The following is a 12996-nucleotide window of genomic DNA, read 5'->3' on the forward strand; positions in this document are numbered from 1 at the left end:
GCCAGCTTCTTGAGCACAAGCACAGCGTTTGACTTCTGCAAGCTCGTCCCAACACGCAGGAATCCCACCAGCGAGACCACCACTTTCTCCGAAGGGAAGGAGGAATGGTCTTCGGCCAGGTTTCCAAGAGCCCGAACTGCTTGAGCTTGTTGGACTTCGGTTCCTCCGAGTACGAGCGTCAATAGCGGAGGTACTGCTCCCTCCTTCACAATAACGGCACGGTTTGCCTCATTGTTCTCGGCGAGACAAGCTAAAGCGTAGGCAGCCCATTGTTTCTGCTCACTCGTTCCGGCATGAAGAAGCCCTACCAGCGGGGCTATCGCTCCTTCTCGACCGATTTCGTCACTATGGTCACTCGCTGCCAGATTCCCTAGTGTATACGCTGCCTCTTGCTTTTGAGGATCGGATCCTGTTCGAACTAGTTCCACTAGCGGTAAGATGCCCTCGTCAAGCTCCATCGCTGCTTCACTATCGCAGGCGAGATTCCCCAATGCATACGCCGCCCACTGCTTCTGAGCATCTGTGCCAATTTCCAGAAGTGCCACCAGCGGCTTGACAGCTCCTTCAAGCGTGATCTCAGCTCGATTGGCGTCGTTGTAGGCGAGGTTCCCAATGGTATACGCTGCCCACTGCTTCTGAGCGCTGGCCCCCACTCGGAGCAGTTGAATCAGTGGCGCGATAGCTCCTTCTTGTGCAATAGCGACCCGGTTCGCTTCGTTGCTCAATGAAAGCGTTCCCAAAGCGTACACGGCCCATTGGTTCTGAGCATCCGTCACAGCCTTCACAAAAGCGACCATGGGAGGAATGACACCTTCACGCGCAATCGTAGCACGGTTCACGTCGTTGTTAGCAGCGAGATTTCCGAGCGCGTACGCCGCCTCCTGCTTCTGCATGTCCGTGCCGGATCGCAACAGCGCGATTACTGGCTGAATAGCTTTCTCACGAGCAATAGCCACGCAGTTTTCGTCGTTGTTGCTGGCGAGAGTCCCGAGTGCCTCTGCAGTCCACAGCTTCTGGTTTGGAGTTCCATGCTCCAGGATGTGGACAAGTGGGGCTAACACAAAATATCTACGTCGCCTCGAGTGGCCATGCACGAGCATCGAATTGCGGCGTCCTCCTTCTCCTGGTCGGCGCCGAATTTGAGATCACAGATCAAAGACTGAATTTGCAGCGGTGCCGCCTCAGGGATGCACCCTCGTAGCGTTTCGAACTCCATCTCGGGCATCTTGGAGTAGATGAATGTGAACCAGCTCAGACAATGCAGAGCGTAGAGCTGCGTGAAGTAGCTCTCGTCTCCCTGCACCAAGCCAGCGAAAAGTTGAATCCCGTCGGCCTTGTAGACTTGCACTCGGCTGTTGCTGGTGACACACGTGCGGATAAGTGCCAACAACGTTTTATCCTTGCTTGCAGTCTCACCAGACCCCAGCGATCCCGTGAGCAACGATACCGACAAATTGTCCGCAGCGGGTGAGTGACTTCGCTTCAAGACGGGTTTTTGAGCGACCAGCTCCTGCTCGATCTCGTCGCTCTTTCGTTTCTCCGCAAGCCCCAACAAAGCTGCTTGAACTTGGTCGTGGGTAAGTTTGACGTCCGTGTGAATGTCTTGCAGCTTGGAGAGGAATTTGGCCGCGTTCTTGACCGCCGACGTGTTTCCGTTCATCACCGTCACGGAGGTGGACAGCCCGAGCATGCGGAAAAGCTGATCGATTTCAGCGACGATCTGCTGGCGCTCGGCCTCCATGTCGCTGCGTTTGAAGAAACGCAGGAAGCGGTTCATGTTGATGTACTTTTGCAGATACTTCACGAAGTTGTTTAACGCCGAGACGAATTTCTTGACGCTGGCATTGCGCCGCAGCACGACGTTGTCTTGGAGATGCCCATTTCGATCCAGCAGTTGCAGTTCGACGTGGATCTCGGTCAACTGCAAGTAGGTTTGCTTGTTGACGCGGCGTTGGTGGTGAATCACTTCTCGCAGCTCGAAGATCTTGATGAGGCCTTGGACCACATTGATAGCGGTGGACATCGGTGCGGAATGTCGCTTGAGCTCTTGGTGGCGAATTCAAGAATGACCGAATTGGAACGCTTGGAAGAGTGTCGGACTGCGATCGACGCGTATCTCGGTGAGACTTGAGGTGGTTTGACGTACATGGATTTGAGGCTGTACACCCCTTCGCGGCCAGTTGAGTTGCCTTGCTGTTGTCTCGTCCGACACGATGATCCCGCGCGCTTTGCTTGGCGATCAAAATTTGGAGTGTCCCCATGTTTTGGCTCGGCTAGCTGCGTGCATCAGTCCCAACCGAATTTGCTGCTGAAGCTTGGGTCGGCAATTTCTTGGTTGAGTTACTTTTCGTTGCGTATCTAAGCTGAATTTTTGATAACCATTCTTGCCTTGCTGGTCGATCACAGCTCTTCGCGGTTGCTCACGCTTTCGGAGAACTTTTCGATGCGCGCCGATTTGCTCGGCGAGGAAGGCTGCAGTCTTCGTGTATGCATGCCGCGCCAGTCACTGCAGCGCATCAGCGTTCATTTCTCATACCCGATCGAGGGCCGTCCACCGTTGGTTGTTTCGATATATCGTGGTGGACGTCGGACCAACCTTGAGTTCGTTGTTCCTTAGGCGTTCGAGACGTGTCGATATGCGTCAAAGCTAGTAAAGTCAACTTACAATATGTGTAGTACAGTAGTGTAGTAGTGCATGTGTAGTCGCAGCTGAAGGCGCAATTGCTCGGGAGACGCGCGTAAATTCTTGGGTGGAGACCGACGCTCAAGCTGCTTCATGCAACTGGCCGCTGCTCTGATCTCACACGCTTACCCCGTCTGAAGCAAGCCAAAAGATCCCATTTCGCTACTAGCCGAACCAGTATCAGCAGCTGCAAGAAATTTTCCACGCTGGAGCTAGGCGGGATACATGAGTCAAACACTCGAGTTAAATTACACTGCGAGCATCGACCAAGAACGAACACCGCCATTGGCAGAACCAGCTTGCCCACTGGGCAATGCCCACGCACTGCTCGGTGCTGTATATAATCTGTTGGGGTTTGGACGCTTTTCAGGTTAGTGGTAACACAATTTCAGCGTCAACATTTCAATATATGAGCCCTTTAAGCATTGTTGTAAAACAAAATCTACCTGAACCTGGGGATTTGTGCGATGCGGGTTCATATTAAAATAGTTTTTCTACAATGCGTGTGTGGCGGATCCCCCAGAGCGACTTGAAGAAAACGAGGACTGCCCCGATCAACTACAAAATATCACGCCTCGCTAGTCGATAAGTAGGACCTTCACGCGTGGACATTTCCCCTTCAGGAAATGTCCCGTAGACGACGAAGTTGTCGTACATGTATTTTTGCGAAATGCCTCAATACCTCCGCCTTCCTGCAAATTGTAGCCGCGTTCGGAGAACGAAAGCACGTCGCGATTTGTATTTTCATCTTGGTAAAAGGGGGCAAACGAGGGCAACTGGGGTCAAAGATCTCGGGAGGTTGCGTCGCCCAAGCTCATGCCAACTTGAACTCAATGATTTGCTCAGCCTATCAATGCATCAGCACACGTCGGACTGAGTCGCCTGCATCAGTTGGTTTGATCAGCATCGAGCGCTAACGAGTCATAGTTAATTATTCCTTTAAAAGCTTAATCTCGACAATGTCGATATGGCGAGGTAACGTGTAGGTAAACCTGCCGATTCGTAAACGTATCTTTCCACTAGACGTCCAAACGCACCCAAGTAGATGGACATCGCACACCACTCCAGTCCGAGTGAGAGATCTTTTCAACTTACAGTGCGACGGTAAGTTCCTCGTGACCGAACGCTCCAGCAAAGGCAAGTTTCCCGCAAAAGGAATGACTACAGAACGCGCAGCTATATGACACATCAGGTATGCTCTCAGTCGCTGTCTATAACCAAAGCATTTTGTCTGGACCAGCCACGAAAGGCTACATCACAAGAGAAGTGAGGGTGGGCATACAAAGCAACAAATCCGCACATTTTTTTATGAAACTCTAGCCAAACCCAGTGAAAGTTTACCCGTTCAAAGATGTAGGCCTTCGAGAATTCGCCAACACATACTTCAAAGTACTTACTAGGCTGCAGAGAGTGACTAGTCTGAGAACGCGCTAGGGATGAGTGATCATTCAGTGAAGAGGTCCAAATCCCGTAGTGATCGGAACTCAAGAGATCGTTCCTGTGTTTGCTTGCATCTTTGTGAAACGATCAGGATAACATTCGTTTTTGTACGAGCCCTACCAGCGATTCCGGGCCGTAGGATTTTTAGCCTCAACTAATCAAATCTTCCTTGTTTGCCACGTCCCGAGATCGGCTCGCGCTGGCTTCGTACGAGGGAAGGGCACTAGCACAACTCACTACGCCTGGGGCCATAAAATATCTCGCAAAGCATCTAGAACAGTAGTTACTGTACGATAAAATACCTTTCTTGGTGGGTATTGCCGAATGAAATTACTGTAGATGCAACTACTGCGCTTGCTCGTGGTAAGTAACACCGTCGATTCTCGTACCGTCAGAGTTTAGAGGATGGGCAGCGCAGCAGTCGATTGCCACTAGGCGTTCACCCTCAACAAACTTTCTGAGGACGTGAAAGCCAACCAGTCTTAAGTGGTTTTCACTGTATAATACATGATACAGACGAAGGAGAGCACCAGTCCATTCAATTGACCTCTGTCATAGGATCCAGAAAACATACAAAATCGCCTCAGTAAGATTATACAATCACTGTTTTCCACGGGATGAATCGTACATCGTACCGAAAGAATTCCGTCTGCCTGCACAGCGTTTCGTCGTTATTCATCATCACGTCCTGGATCTCTGGAAGATCTAACGGGATCAAAAGACTTGACGTGATCTGCGTCGTCGCGATTGCCGAGGTGATCTCATCAATTCGACAGCTAGGAGCCATCGTATCGACGATGCGAAAAACCTTTTACTGGAACGCGCGGTCGCAGTTCGCGTACAACTGCCCTACTTCGTTACAGAGTTTGTTGATCACAGCCGCGTGCCCGTAAGCCATCGTGTTTGAGCCAACACGAATGGGTCGGGAGGCCAAACCAACAATTTCGACCTGTGTAAACCACAGTCCATACTGCACGTTAGCGAGCTACACCAATGAGATGGAGTTCAGCTCGCATACCTGCCGTCGAGCTCGTCGCTGCAAAATCCGTTTGATGTCGCGAATTGTTTTCGATTGATCTGCCACGCAATCGAGACGTCGTAGCGAGCAGTCGGTGGAGTGCTGTCATTTCTCTCCAAGCTTTGTTCATCCGAGATTCCTCGAAGGCTCCTGGTTTGCCAGTTTCAACGCGTCGAGTTTGACGCTGTCGGCTTCAGCGTCCTTCAGCCACTTTCCAGGTGAGTCACCTCGGCACAAAGCCGATCGGCTGCCGCTTGCGGTGTGGGAGCCTTTAACTATGTCGGTAGCAGGCACACTGGTGTTCCTGGTGCTCTCGTTTGCTGTGTCTCCATCACTGGGCTCAGCTACTGCCGGAAAGACCCCGACTTCAGCGCCATGAAAGTTAGAACAGCACCCAAGGTGATCGAGTCTTCTTCAGCGGCTTCCAGGGGCAACTCGGGCGATCACGACATTAGCATGTAACTAGAGAATCGAAGTGATGAGGATGAGCGATCCATCGCCCCGCCTAAAGCGTTGGCACAGCTCGACGATTCCTATTGAAGATTTACATCTCGCAACCGCAGCTATGACGACCGATCTGTCAAGCCACGTGAGTCGTTTGCTGTAGCGGTCGTGGCGATCAGGATCACCGCCAATGAGCAAGTAAACGACGGATCATTGTGCACACAACAATACAACGGGCTCTTCGCCAGAGTTGATCTTGCTGCTCCTGTACCGAGTCGCACGTGAATATTGTTGACCGGTGCTTCAACTCCTGTAGTCCACAAAGTCGAGACGTTGCGTGCGCCTTACCGCACTCTCCTCTGCCTCCTGCACTGTACATGCACCCTTCCCGCCGGCTCGAATCTCTCCAGTCGCGCAAAACCGTTACGGAATCCAGCCCCCACACGCAACGGCTGCCACTGCCATTATCGCTCGCAGGGAGAGCTGTGCACCACAACCGGCCGACAGACACTCAAATCCCCCTCCACTTGCCCACTCGCCCATTGCGCGCAGCCATGGCACCACATTCAACCGAAGAGGAGAAGTCGGTCTCAGCTCCGGAGAAGCACGAGCTCTCCACATGCAAACCCCCCACACGTCGAGTGCTGCTACTGGGCACGGTGCTCTACGCGGCGGCGATGCTGCTCTGGTCGGCGCACCGCATCGGCGCCTTCACGTCTCGCCTGGACGTGTCGCTGATCGAGAAGAGCCGAGGAAGGCTCGAAAGCGTCGGCGTGCCCACGCTTTTGTCTGCGGTGGAGCGGCTGCCAATGGAGCTCACGGACTTCCCGTCGGGGGTCGTCGCCGCTCGCGAGCTCAAGTGCATCGGGTGGAGAGCTACGCGCGGGTGCGACCCTGACGGTGCCAGACAACCGGAGAACGACCAGAACTGCTCGCAGGTTGTGTCCAAGGGGGAGAGCGGCTACTGCGAGGTGGAGGACGCCAGAACCGGCGAGAGGTTCCGAGTCATGAAGAGACAATGCAACAGTTTGCCTCGGCACAACGTGCCCTTCCGGTGCGATGACGCGCAGGAGTTCGTCAACTTCCGGGTGCAAGCGCACATCAAGTCGCAGGCGGCGCTGGCGCCGAGTTTCAAGCTGCCGAATGTGGGGGAGAAGGAGGACCCACCGCGTGACGGGATCGTCATGGTGGTCTACCCGAAGCTTCTGGCGAGTGCGTACGCTGCGGTTCGAGTGTTGCGCGAGGTTTTGGACTGCCGTCTGCCGGTGGAGATTTGGTTCCGACCGGACGAGATCCATCCGGACGACGTGATGCTCAAGCCGCTGAGGCACCTGGCTGCGATGCAGGGCAACGTCACGTTCCAGGAGATCCATGACCCCATGGCGACGCGGTTTGTGGCGAAAATCCACGCGATTTACCACAGCACGTTTGACAGGCTGCTGTTCCTGGATGCCGACAATGTCCCAGTGCGTGACCCGACGTTCCTGTTCGACTCGCCCGAGTTTGTGAAGACCGGCGCGATTTTCTGGCCGGACTTCTGGCACCCTGGGTCGACGATTTTCGGCGTTCACGAGAACTCGCTGCTGTGGCAACTGCTCGACATGCCGTTCGTCGACATGTTTGAACAGGAGAGCGGCCAACTCGTGGTGGACCGCAAGCGCCACGCTGCGCCGCTCGAGCTCGTGAAGTTTTACGCTCTCCACCGACCAGACTTTTTGTCGACGTGGAGGCTCGTGTGGGGTGACAAGGATTTGTTCCGTTTGGCGTGGCTGAAGTTAGACGTTCCGTTCACCATGATTCAGAGTCCTCCTGGTATGGCTGGAACGGTGTACGACGCCTTCCTTCGCTCCGACTTCTGTGGAATGACCATGGTCCAGCATGATGCGGATGGACATGTGCTCTTTATGCACCGCAATCAGCACAAACTCACGGGTACATTTACGGATGAAGCTAAGGAAGAGAGCTTGCACGAAAAGACTGTGGATGCAGTGGAGGTTGTCTCCGCTCCTGTGGAGAGGTATGCAGACCCTGCGATTTGGACGCACCTCATGCGCTTCCACAAGGGATCGAGTCGACGCTACTACTCCATTCAGACGTTCGTTTTAGACTTCGAGTTCGAGCAGAACCAAAAGTGCTACGGTCGTCAAGACGTGCACCGAAATCCGCACTTCTACATCCAAGAAATCGCAGCTTTAGATTTCTCGGGGTTGGAGACGCAACTGCGACGCTTTGCTTTGGAGTCCACCCAATTTTCTCCTCAATCGTGAGCCGACCCGAAGGGGATGGAAGGGCTGGAATCTGTGAAGGTCGGCTCCTTGTTCATCACATCGCGGCACCAATTGTAAATTGATTGTAGAGTATGCTAGTAATACGAAAATGTATCACTTCCGTGAAATCAGGAAGTTTTTTTCTGTGTCATTCATTGAGCTCCTTTCCCGTCGCTAGGTGTTGCATGAACAGCGATGTAGAGTGGTCCCTCAAACTCGTGGATACACGTTTTCAGCTCGAGCGGTCTAAATGCAAGAACTGAACTCGCATGTGAGTGAATGAATGCAGAAGAGTGTCATGTTAATTGTTGGATTTGTATATTACGGAAAACAAATAAATGATCTTGGCTTTACCAAGCACCAGCCATGTCATGCACTTTGTTCGCTGCTTTTGGAGTTGCACGCGCACCATTCTGCGAGGCTGATTCATTCTCGGCCTCAGCATCAGCCTTCATGAACCGGCGAAAAAGCGGTAGGACACCCTCACGGACGGTTCCCAGTGTGTTTAGAGCTGCCGTAGTAGCTACATTCGCGTTCTGCGAGATTGCATCGGCATTGAAGTATCCCATCAGCTGTGTCTTGATTCGGTCGGAGATGAACGTGTCAACAGTCGCATCATTCTTGACGTCGAGGTGTTCAAGCGCATGAGCCGCCTCCTTTTTTTGATCATCCGTCCCTTCTTCCATGAGAACAGTCAGAGATGCAATGGCTCCGACTTCCACAATTGCCGCGCGGTTCGACTCATTGTCGTAAGCAAGCCACCTCAGCGCGAATGCTGCCCATTGCTTCTGGTCGCCATCCCCCGTCTTGAGCAGATTCACCAACGGTGTGATAGCTCCTTTACGTCCGATCTCAGCACGCCTGGCATCGTTGTTGGCGGCGAGGTTCCCCAACGTGTACGCAGCGTCCTCCTTCTGGGTATCAGATCCCATTCGCACTAGGTCGACAAGCGGTAATATAGCCTCGTCAAAGTCCGCCGCCATATCGTTATCGCACGCCAAGTTCCCCAATGCGAACGCTGCTCGCTGCTTTTGCATGACCGTTCCGGATTTCAGTAACTGGATCAGCGGTGCAATGGCACCTTCCAGAGTGATCTCCTCAAGGTTGGCGTCGTTCTGTGCAAGATTGCCGAGCGTGTACGCTGCCCACTGCTTCTGTCCGCGCTTTCCAACACGTAGCAGCTCGACAAGCGGGCGGATAGCACCTTCCTGAGCAATCAACACTCGATTCTCCTCGTTGTTCAATGAAAGACATCCCAAAGCGAACACCGCCCACTGGTTCTGCGCATCTGTCACCGACTTGACAAACTCTACCATCGGAGGAATCGCACCTTCACGAGCGATTTTAGCACGATTCACCTCATTGTTTGCAGCCAGATTTCCTAGGGCATAGGCTGCTTCTTGCTTGTGCATGTCGGTGCCAGTCCGCAAGAGAGAAACCAGAAGCGGGATGGCTCCTCCACGCGTGATCGCCACACAGTTTTCATCATTGTCGCTTGCGAGAGTCAGTAGCGCCTCGGTCGCCCACAGTTTCTGGTTGGTGGTGCCGTTCTTGAGCAGATCGATAAGTAGCGGCAGAACACCAACTTGGCGTAGTGCGTCGGCGACCCCACGTGTTGCCATGCAAGAGCACTGCAACGCTGCACGTTCTTTCACTCCATCATCGCAGGACTGAAGTTCATGCAGAAGAGTGAGCATTTCCACGTGCGTAGGCTCGCGAACATGACTGTGTAGCTCCTCGAATTCGTCTTCGCGAATCTTGGAGAAGGAGAACGTGAACCAACTCAGACAGTGCAAGGCATACAACTGAGTGAGGAACGTCTCGCCGTTGCGTACCAAGTTCGTGAGAACTGGAATGCCCTTGGTCTTGTAAATTTGAACGCGGTTAGTGTGGGTGACGCACATGCGAAGGAGATCAAGCAGGGTGTCCTCTTGTTGCTGCGCGGGTACTTGGTCAAAGCCCAGTCGCTGAACGAGCAGCGGAACGGAAGAATGATTCAAACTAACCGAAATACTTGCCTCGGGCTGGAAGTCATCCGTCTCCGCGTCGGTCTCGTCGGTGGTGTCTGATAACAACTCGGAATGTTGGCTGCTCGTTTCATCCTCCTCAATGTCTTCAATAACCTCATCCGGCTGCTGGGTTGGTTCATCAATCATCTCTTCGACTTTCAGGGAAAGCTGTTCGGCGCTGACTGCATTGATCTCCTCAACCGCCTCATTGGAAGTGCCAACTTGGCCACCACCAGGCAGGCTCTCCACGACTTCATCGTATACTTCAACGAATACATCAGACTGTTCGATGCTCGGTTCGTGCGCCTCGTCGACAGTGTCTTGTGTCAGTTGCTGGGTTGTTGGGTCATTCTCCTCTGCTTCCTCAGGGTCGGCTTGAGGTGCGGTCGGCGAGATTACGGCCTCCTCGTCAGACTGCTGAACCCTCGTATCGTTCGCTTCTGGTCCATCTGCGTCGGTGACATCGTCGCCGGTATCTCGCATCACTTCTTCCTGCTCATTGCTCGTTTTGACCGTCTCATCGTCGGTCACCTCGACCGAGTCATCTACGTGCGACGACTGCCGCCCACCTGACGCGACTTCTTCCTCCTTCTCATCAACCGCCTTGTCAGCACTCTCTTGGATCAATACAAACTGCTGGTCACCTGGCTCCATGTTCTCTCCCTGTTTTTCACTGATCATCTCGTCGTCAGTGCTTCGGACCAGGCCAGGTTCATCGCAGCTTGGCTTGCTCTCCTCCTTCTCCATTCCTTCAGTTACCTCTTGCAATGGAGTTAGCTGCCGGTTGTTCGGTTCTTTCTCCTCTTCGTCGTCGTAAGCGGTGAAGTGCTTCAGATCTTCCAACTCGACCCTCTGGACAGCCTGCACCTTCGTTCCAACCACGACATCAGCCGTACCCGGCTGCATTTCAGCCTTCATCTCGACCGACGCCTTCTCCTCCGCCTCATTGGCGACAGCACTCCGTTTGGTTTCTCCCCACTGCATTGCAGGGACGACCGGCGATTTCTCCTCCATCATGTCATACTCGACCGTCGGGTCATCCTGAGGTGGGAACTCTTCCTTCACTGCGTAGACCGCAGCAGGGGCGTACTTCTTCAGTATCGGGACTTGACGGATCAGGATCCTGTCCACGCCCACTCGACCGGCAGTACTTTTCTCCAGGACAGGCTCGTGATCCCCCAGAAACCTCTTCCGGGGCACCACAATGCGCCGCTTGTCCGCGAGCAGCGCCGCGTGGATCTGGTCGTGCGTGAGTCTGATGTCGCCGTGCATGTCCTCGAGCTTGGCGAACAGGCTCGTGGCGTTCGAAGCAGCGGCGGCCGCCCCGTTCATCACCGCCACGGCCGTGGCGAGGTTGAGCATGCGGTAGAGCTGGTCGATCTCGTCCACGATCTTGAGGCGCTGCTCCTCCATGGTGGCAAACTTGAACATGCGGACGACCTTGTGCATGTCATTGTACTTCTGCAGGTACAGCAGGAACTTGGTCACGGCGGACGAGAACTTGTCCAGCGTGGCGGTGCGTTGCAGCGTGGCGTTGGCCTGGATGCCCTCGGACGACTGCAGCTCCACGTAGATCTCCATCATGCGCAGGTACGTGCGGCGGTTCACGTGCCGCTGGCGACGGATCGCATCGCGCAGCTCGTAGATCTGACGCAGCACATCCACGATGTTCAGCGCGAGGTCCATGACGGTGCGCTTGAACTAGCAGGTCCCAGTCGAGAGCTTGAAGGCTTGGAGGCGAATTCCGGAATGGACGCGCTGCCAGGCACGGAAAATGGTGAGGCTCGGTGGAGAGAGTCTCGCCGAGAGACTCGGTGGTGGACTTCAAAGCGGACCGCTTTGGGGACCTACGGCCGTCTCGTTTGCCCGATCGCCAGCTGATATTTAACGGCCTCGGGGTCACTTGAGACCGTCGGCAGTGAGGGAAGAGCTGCATTGCTGCCGTCATCCGTAGCTTGGCACGGAAGCGCAAGCCTGACACTGTGCAGGTGTCGGATGCAGTTAAACCGGTTGGCTTTGGACCGAGACGCATGCAAACACAATGCGGGAAACCGATATGCTAGTGGTGGCGTTGGTGGCGGCGATGATCTTCAGTTGGGAAGCACCAAGTATTTGCCAGCAAGTAGAGCAAGATATTTTTCAGCAAACATTGGTGGCCGACAGCAGCCGTCGCTTTGACTCAGTGCCTCGGGAAGACCCAAAAATTCTAAAGTGCTCACGGGATCACTTGATCACTTTTTATCGTCCCCCCTTGCACCTTCTACCGGAAAATCCCAAGCGTCCATGCATCACCAGTCCACGGCTGGCACAAGCCGCGTGTGTGTACTAGCGGCGTGCCACCACTGAAGTCCACGACCACCACTGTACTCGTGGACTTCGCCTCGTGCCAAGCTTTCACTTGCAGTGCGAGTCACGAATCATAGCGTATAGATACGCGATACTAGCATAGCGTTAGTCCACTTGCCTACGCCTTCCAGGGCAACATGAGTCAACGTGGTGCCACATTGCCGCCAGCCGGGTTATGAGAAACAGCGAAAGCAAAAAATAATGAAATCCACCTCAACACCACTCTGGCCAAATTAGGAAACTGTTAACTGCCAGAAATAGAATTTGCTCTTGTGATGACGGCCCGCCATCCCTGTCCGACCAGATCCAATTTTCGGGCGCACGATGCTGGAAAATGCCTTCCTCCCTACCGAACAGTGTATCGCTCCCCACCATCCAAAGTGAGCTTGTTGTGGATCACAACTTGTGATGAAGAAATAACCACCAACCATGAAAGGAGCACGATTGCTTGATGACATGGTCCTCTGCACTACGGTACTGACGAACGGTCGCATACGGTACAGGCTCAAACCGCCGTCTTCTCCAGGCACCGCGGGGTTCCTCCACCTCGGTCGATACTACATTGCGATCTGCTTATGTCGAGCCCACAGACCTTGATCAGCCATATTTTTTGAACGGTAATTTGTAAGTTCTATTTAAAAAAAAGACCTGACATAAATAGAAATTAGGTTTCTAATTCTGATTCTGCCCTTCAGCCCGCGAAAAGGTTGTCAATGAAAAATACCACGAGCCGATCATCCTAGGATCTCCGCGAACTTACAGGAGAAAAAATCACCAGTAGCCCCATCT

The 12996-nt window shown here is 53.7% G+C and overlaps 3 protein-coding genes across 4 annotated transcripts; 1 reads left to right on the plus strand and 2 right to left on the minus strand.

The window, feature by feature from the left end:
* Positions 1–4605: 4605 nt before the first annotated feature.
* Positions 4606–4910, minus strand: IUM83_17012 (uncharacterized protein; the record flags this gene model as incomplete). Its single annotated transcript, XM_067941935.1, has 2 exons — positions 4606–4672; positions 4759–4910. 2 exons carry the CDS (start codon positions 4908–4910, stop codon positions 4606–4608), a joined length of 219 nt encoding a protein of 72 aa, XP_067792366.1.
* Positions 4911–6139: 1229 nt separating this feature from the next.
* IUM83_17013 (Calcium/calmodulin-dependent protein kinase type II subunit alpha) lies at positions 6140–7852 on the plus strand (the record flags this gene model as incomplete). 2 transcript variants are annotated; one of them, XM_067941936.1, is made up of 2 exons in its annotated part: positions 6140–7051; positions 7505–7852. In XM_067941936.1, 2 exons carry the CDS (start codon positions 6140–6142, stop codon positions 7850–7852), a joined length of 1260 nt encoding a protein of 419 aa, XP_067792365.1. The 2 variants fall into 2 exon arrangements, with proteins under 2 accessions (XP_067792365.1, XP_067792364.1); XM_067941937.1 differs by having other exon boundaries at positions 6593–7051.
* Positions 7853–9503: 1651 nt separating this feature from the next.
* IUM83_17014 (uncharacterized protein) lies at positions 9504–11547 on the minus strand (the record flags this gene model as incomplete). The annotated part of the gene is made up of 2 exons (XM_067941938.1): positions 9504–9522; positions 9755–11547. 2 exons carry the CDS (start codon positions 11545–11547, stop codon positions 9504–9506), a joined length of 1812 nt encoding a protein of 603 aa, XP_067792406.1.
* Between the last annotated feature and the right edge of the window lie 1449 nt (positions 11548–12996).

This window comes from Phytophthora cinnamomi (assembly GCF_018691715.1).
Source record: "Phytophthora cinnamomi strain GKB4 chromosome Unknown Contig35, whole genome shotgun sequence".
In the NCBI taxonomy this organism is placed as follows: domain Eukaryota; phylum Oomycota; class Peronosporomycetes; order Peronosporales; family Peronosporaceae; genus Phytophthora; species Phytophthora cinnamomi.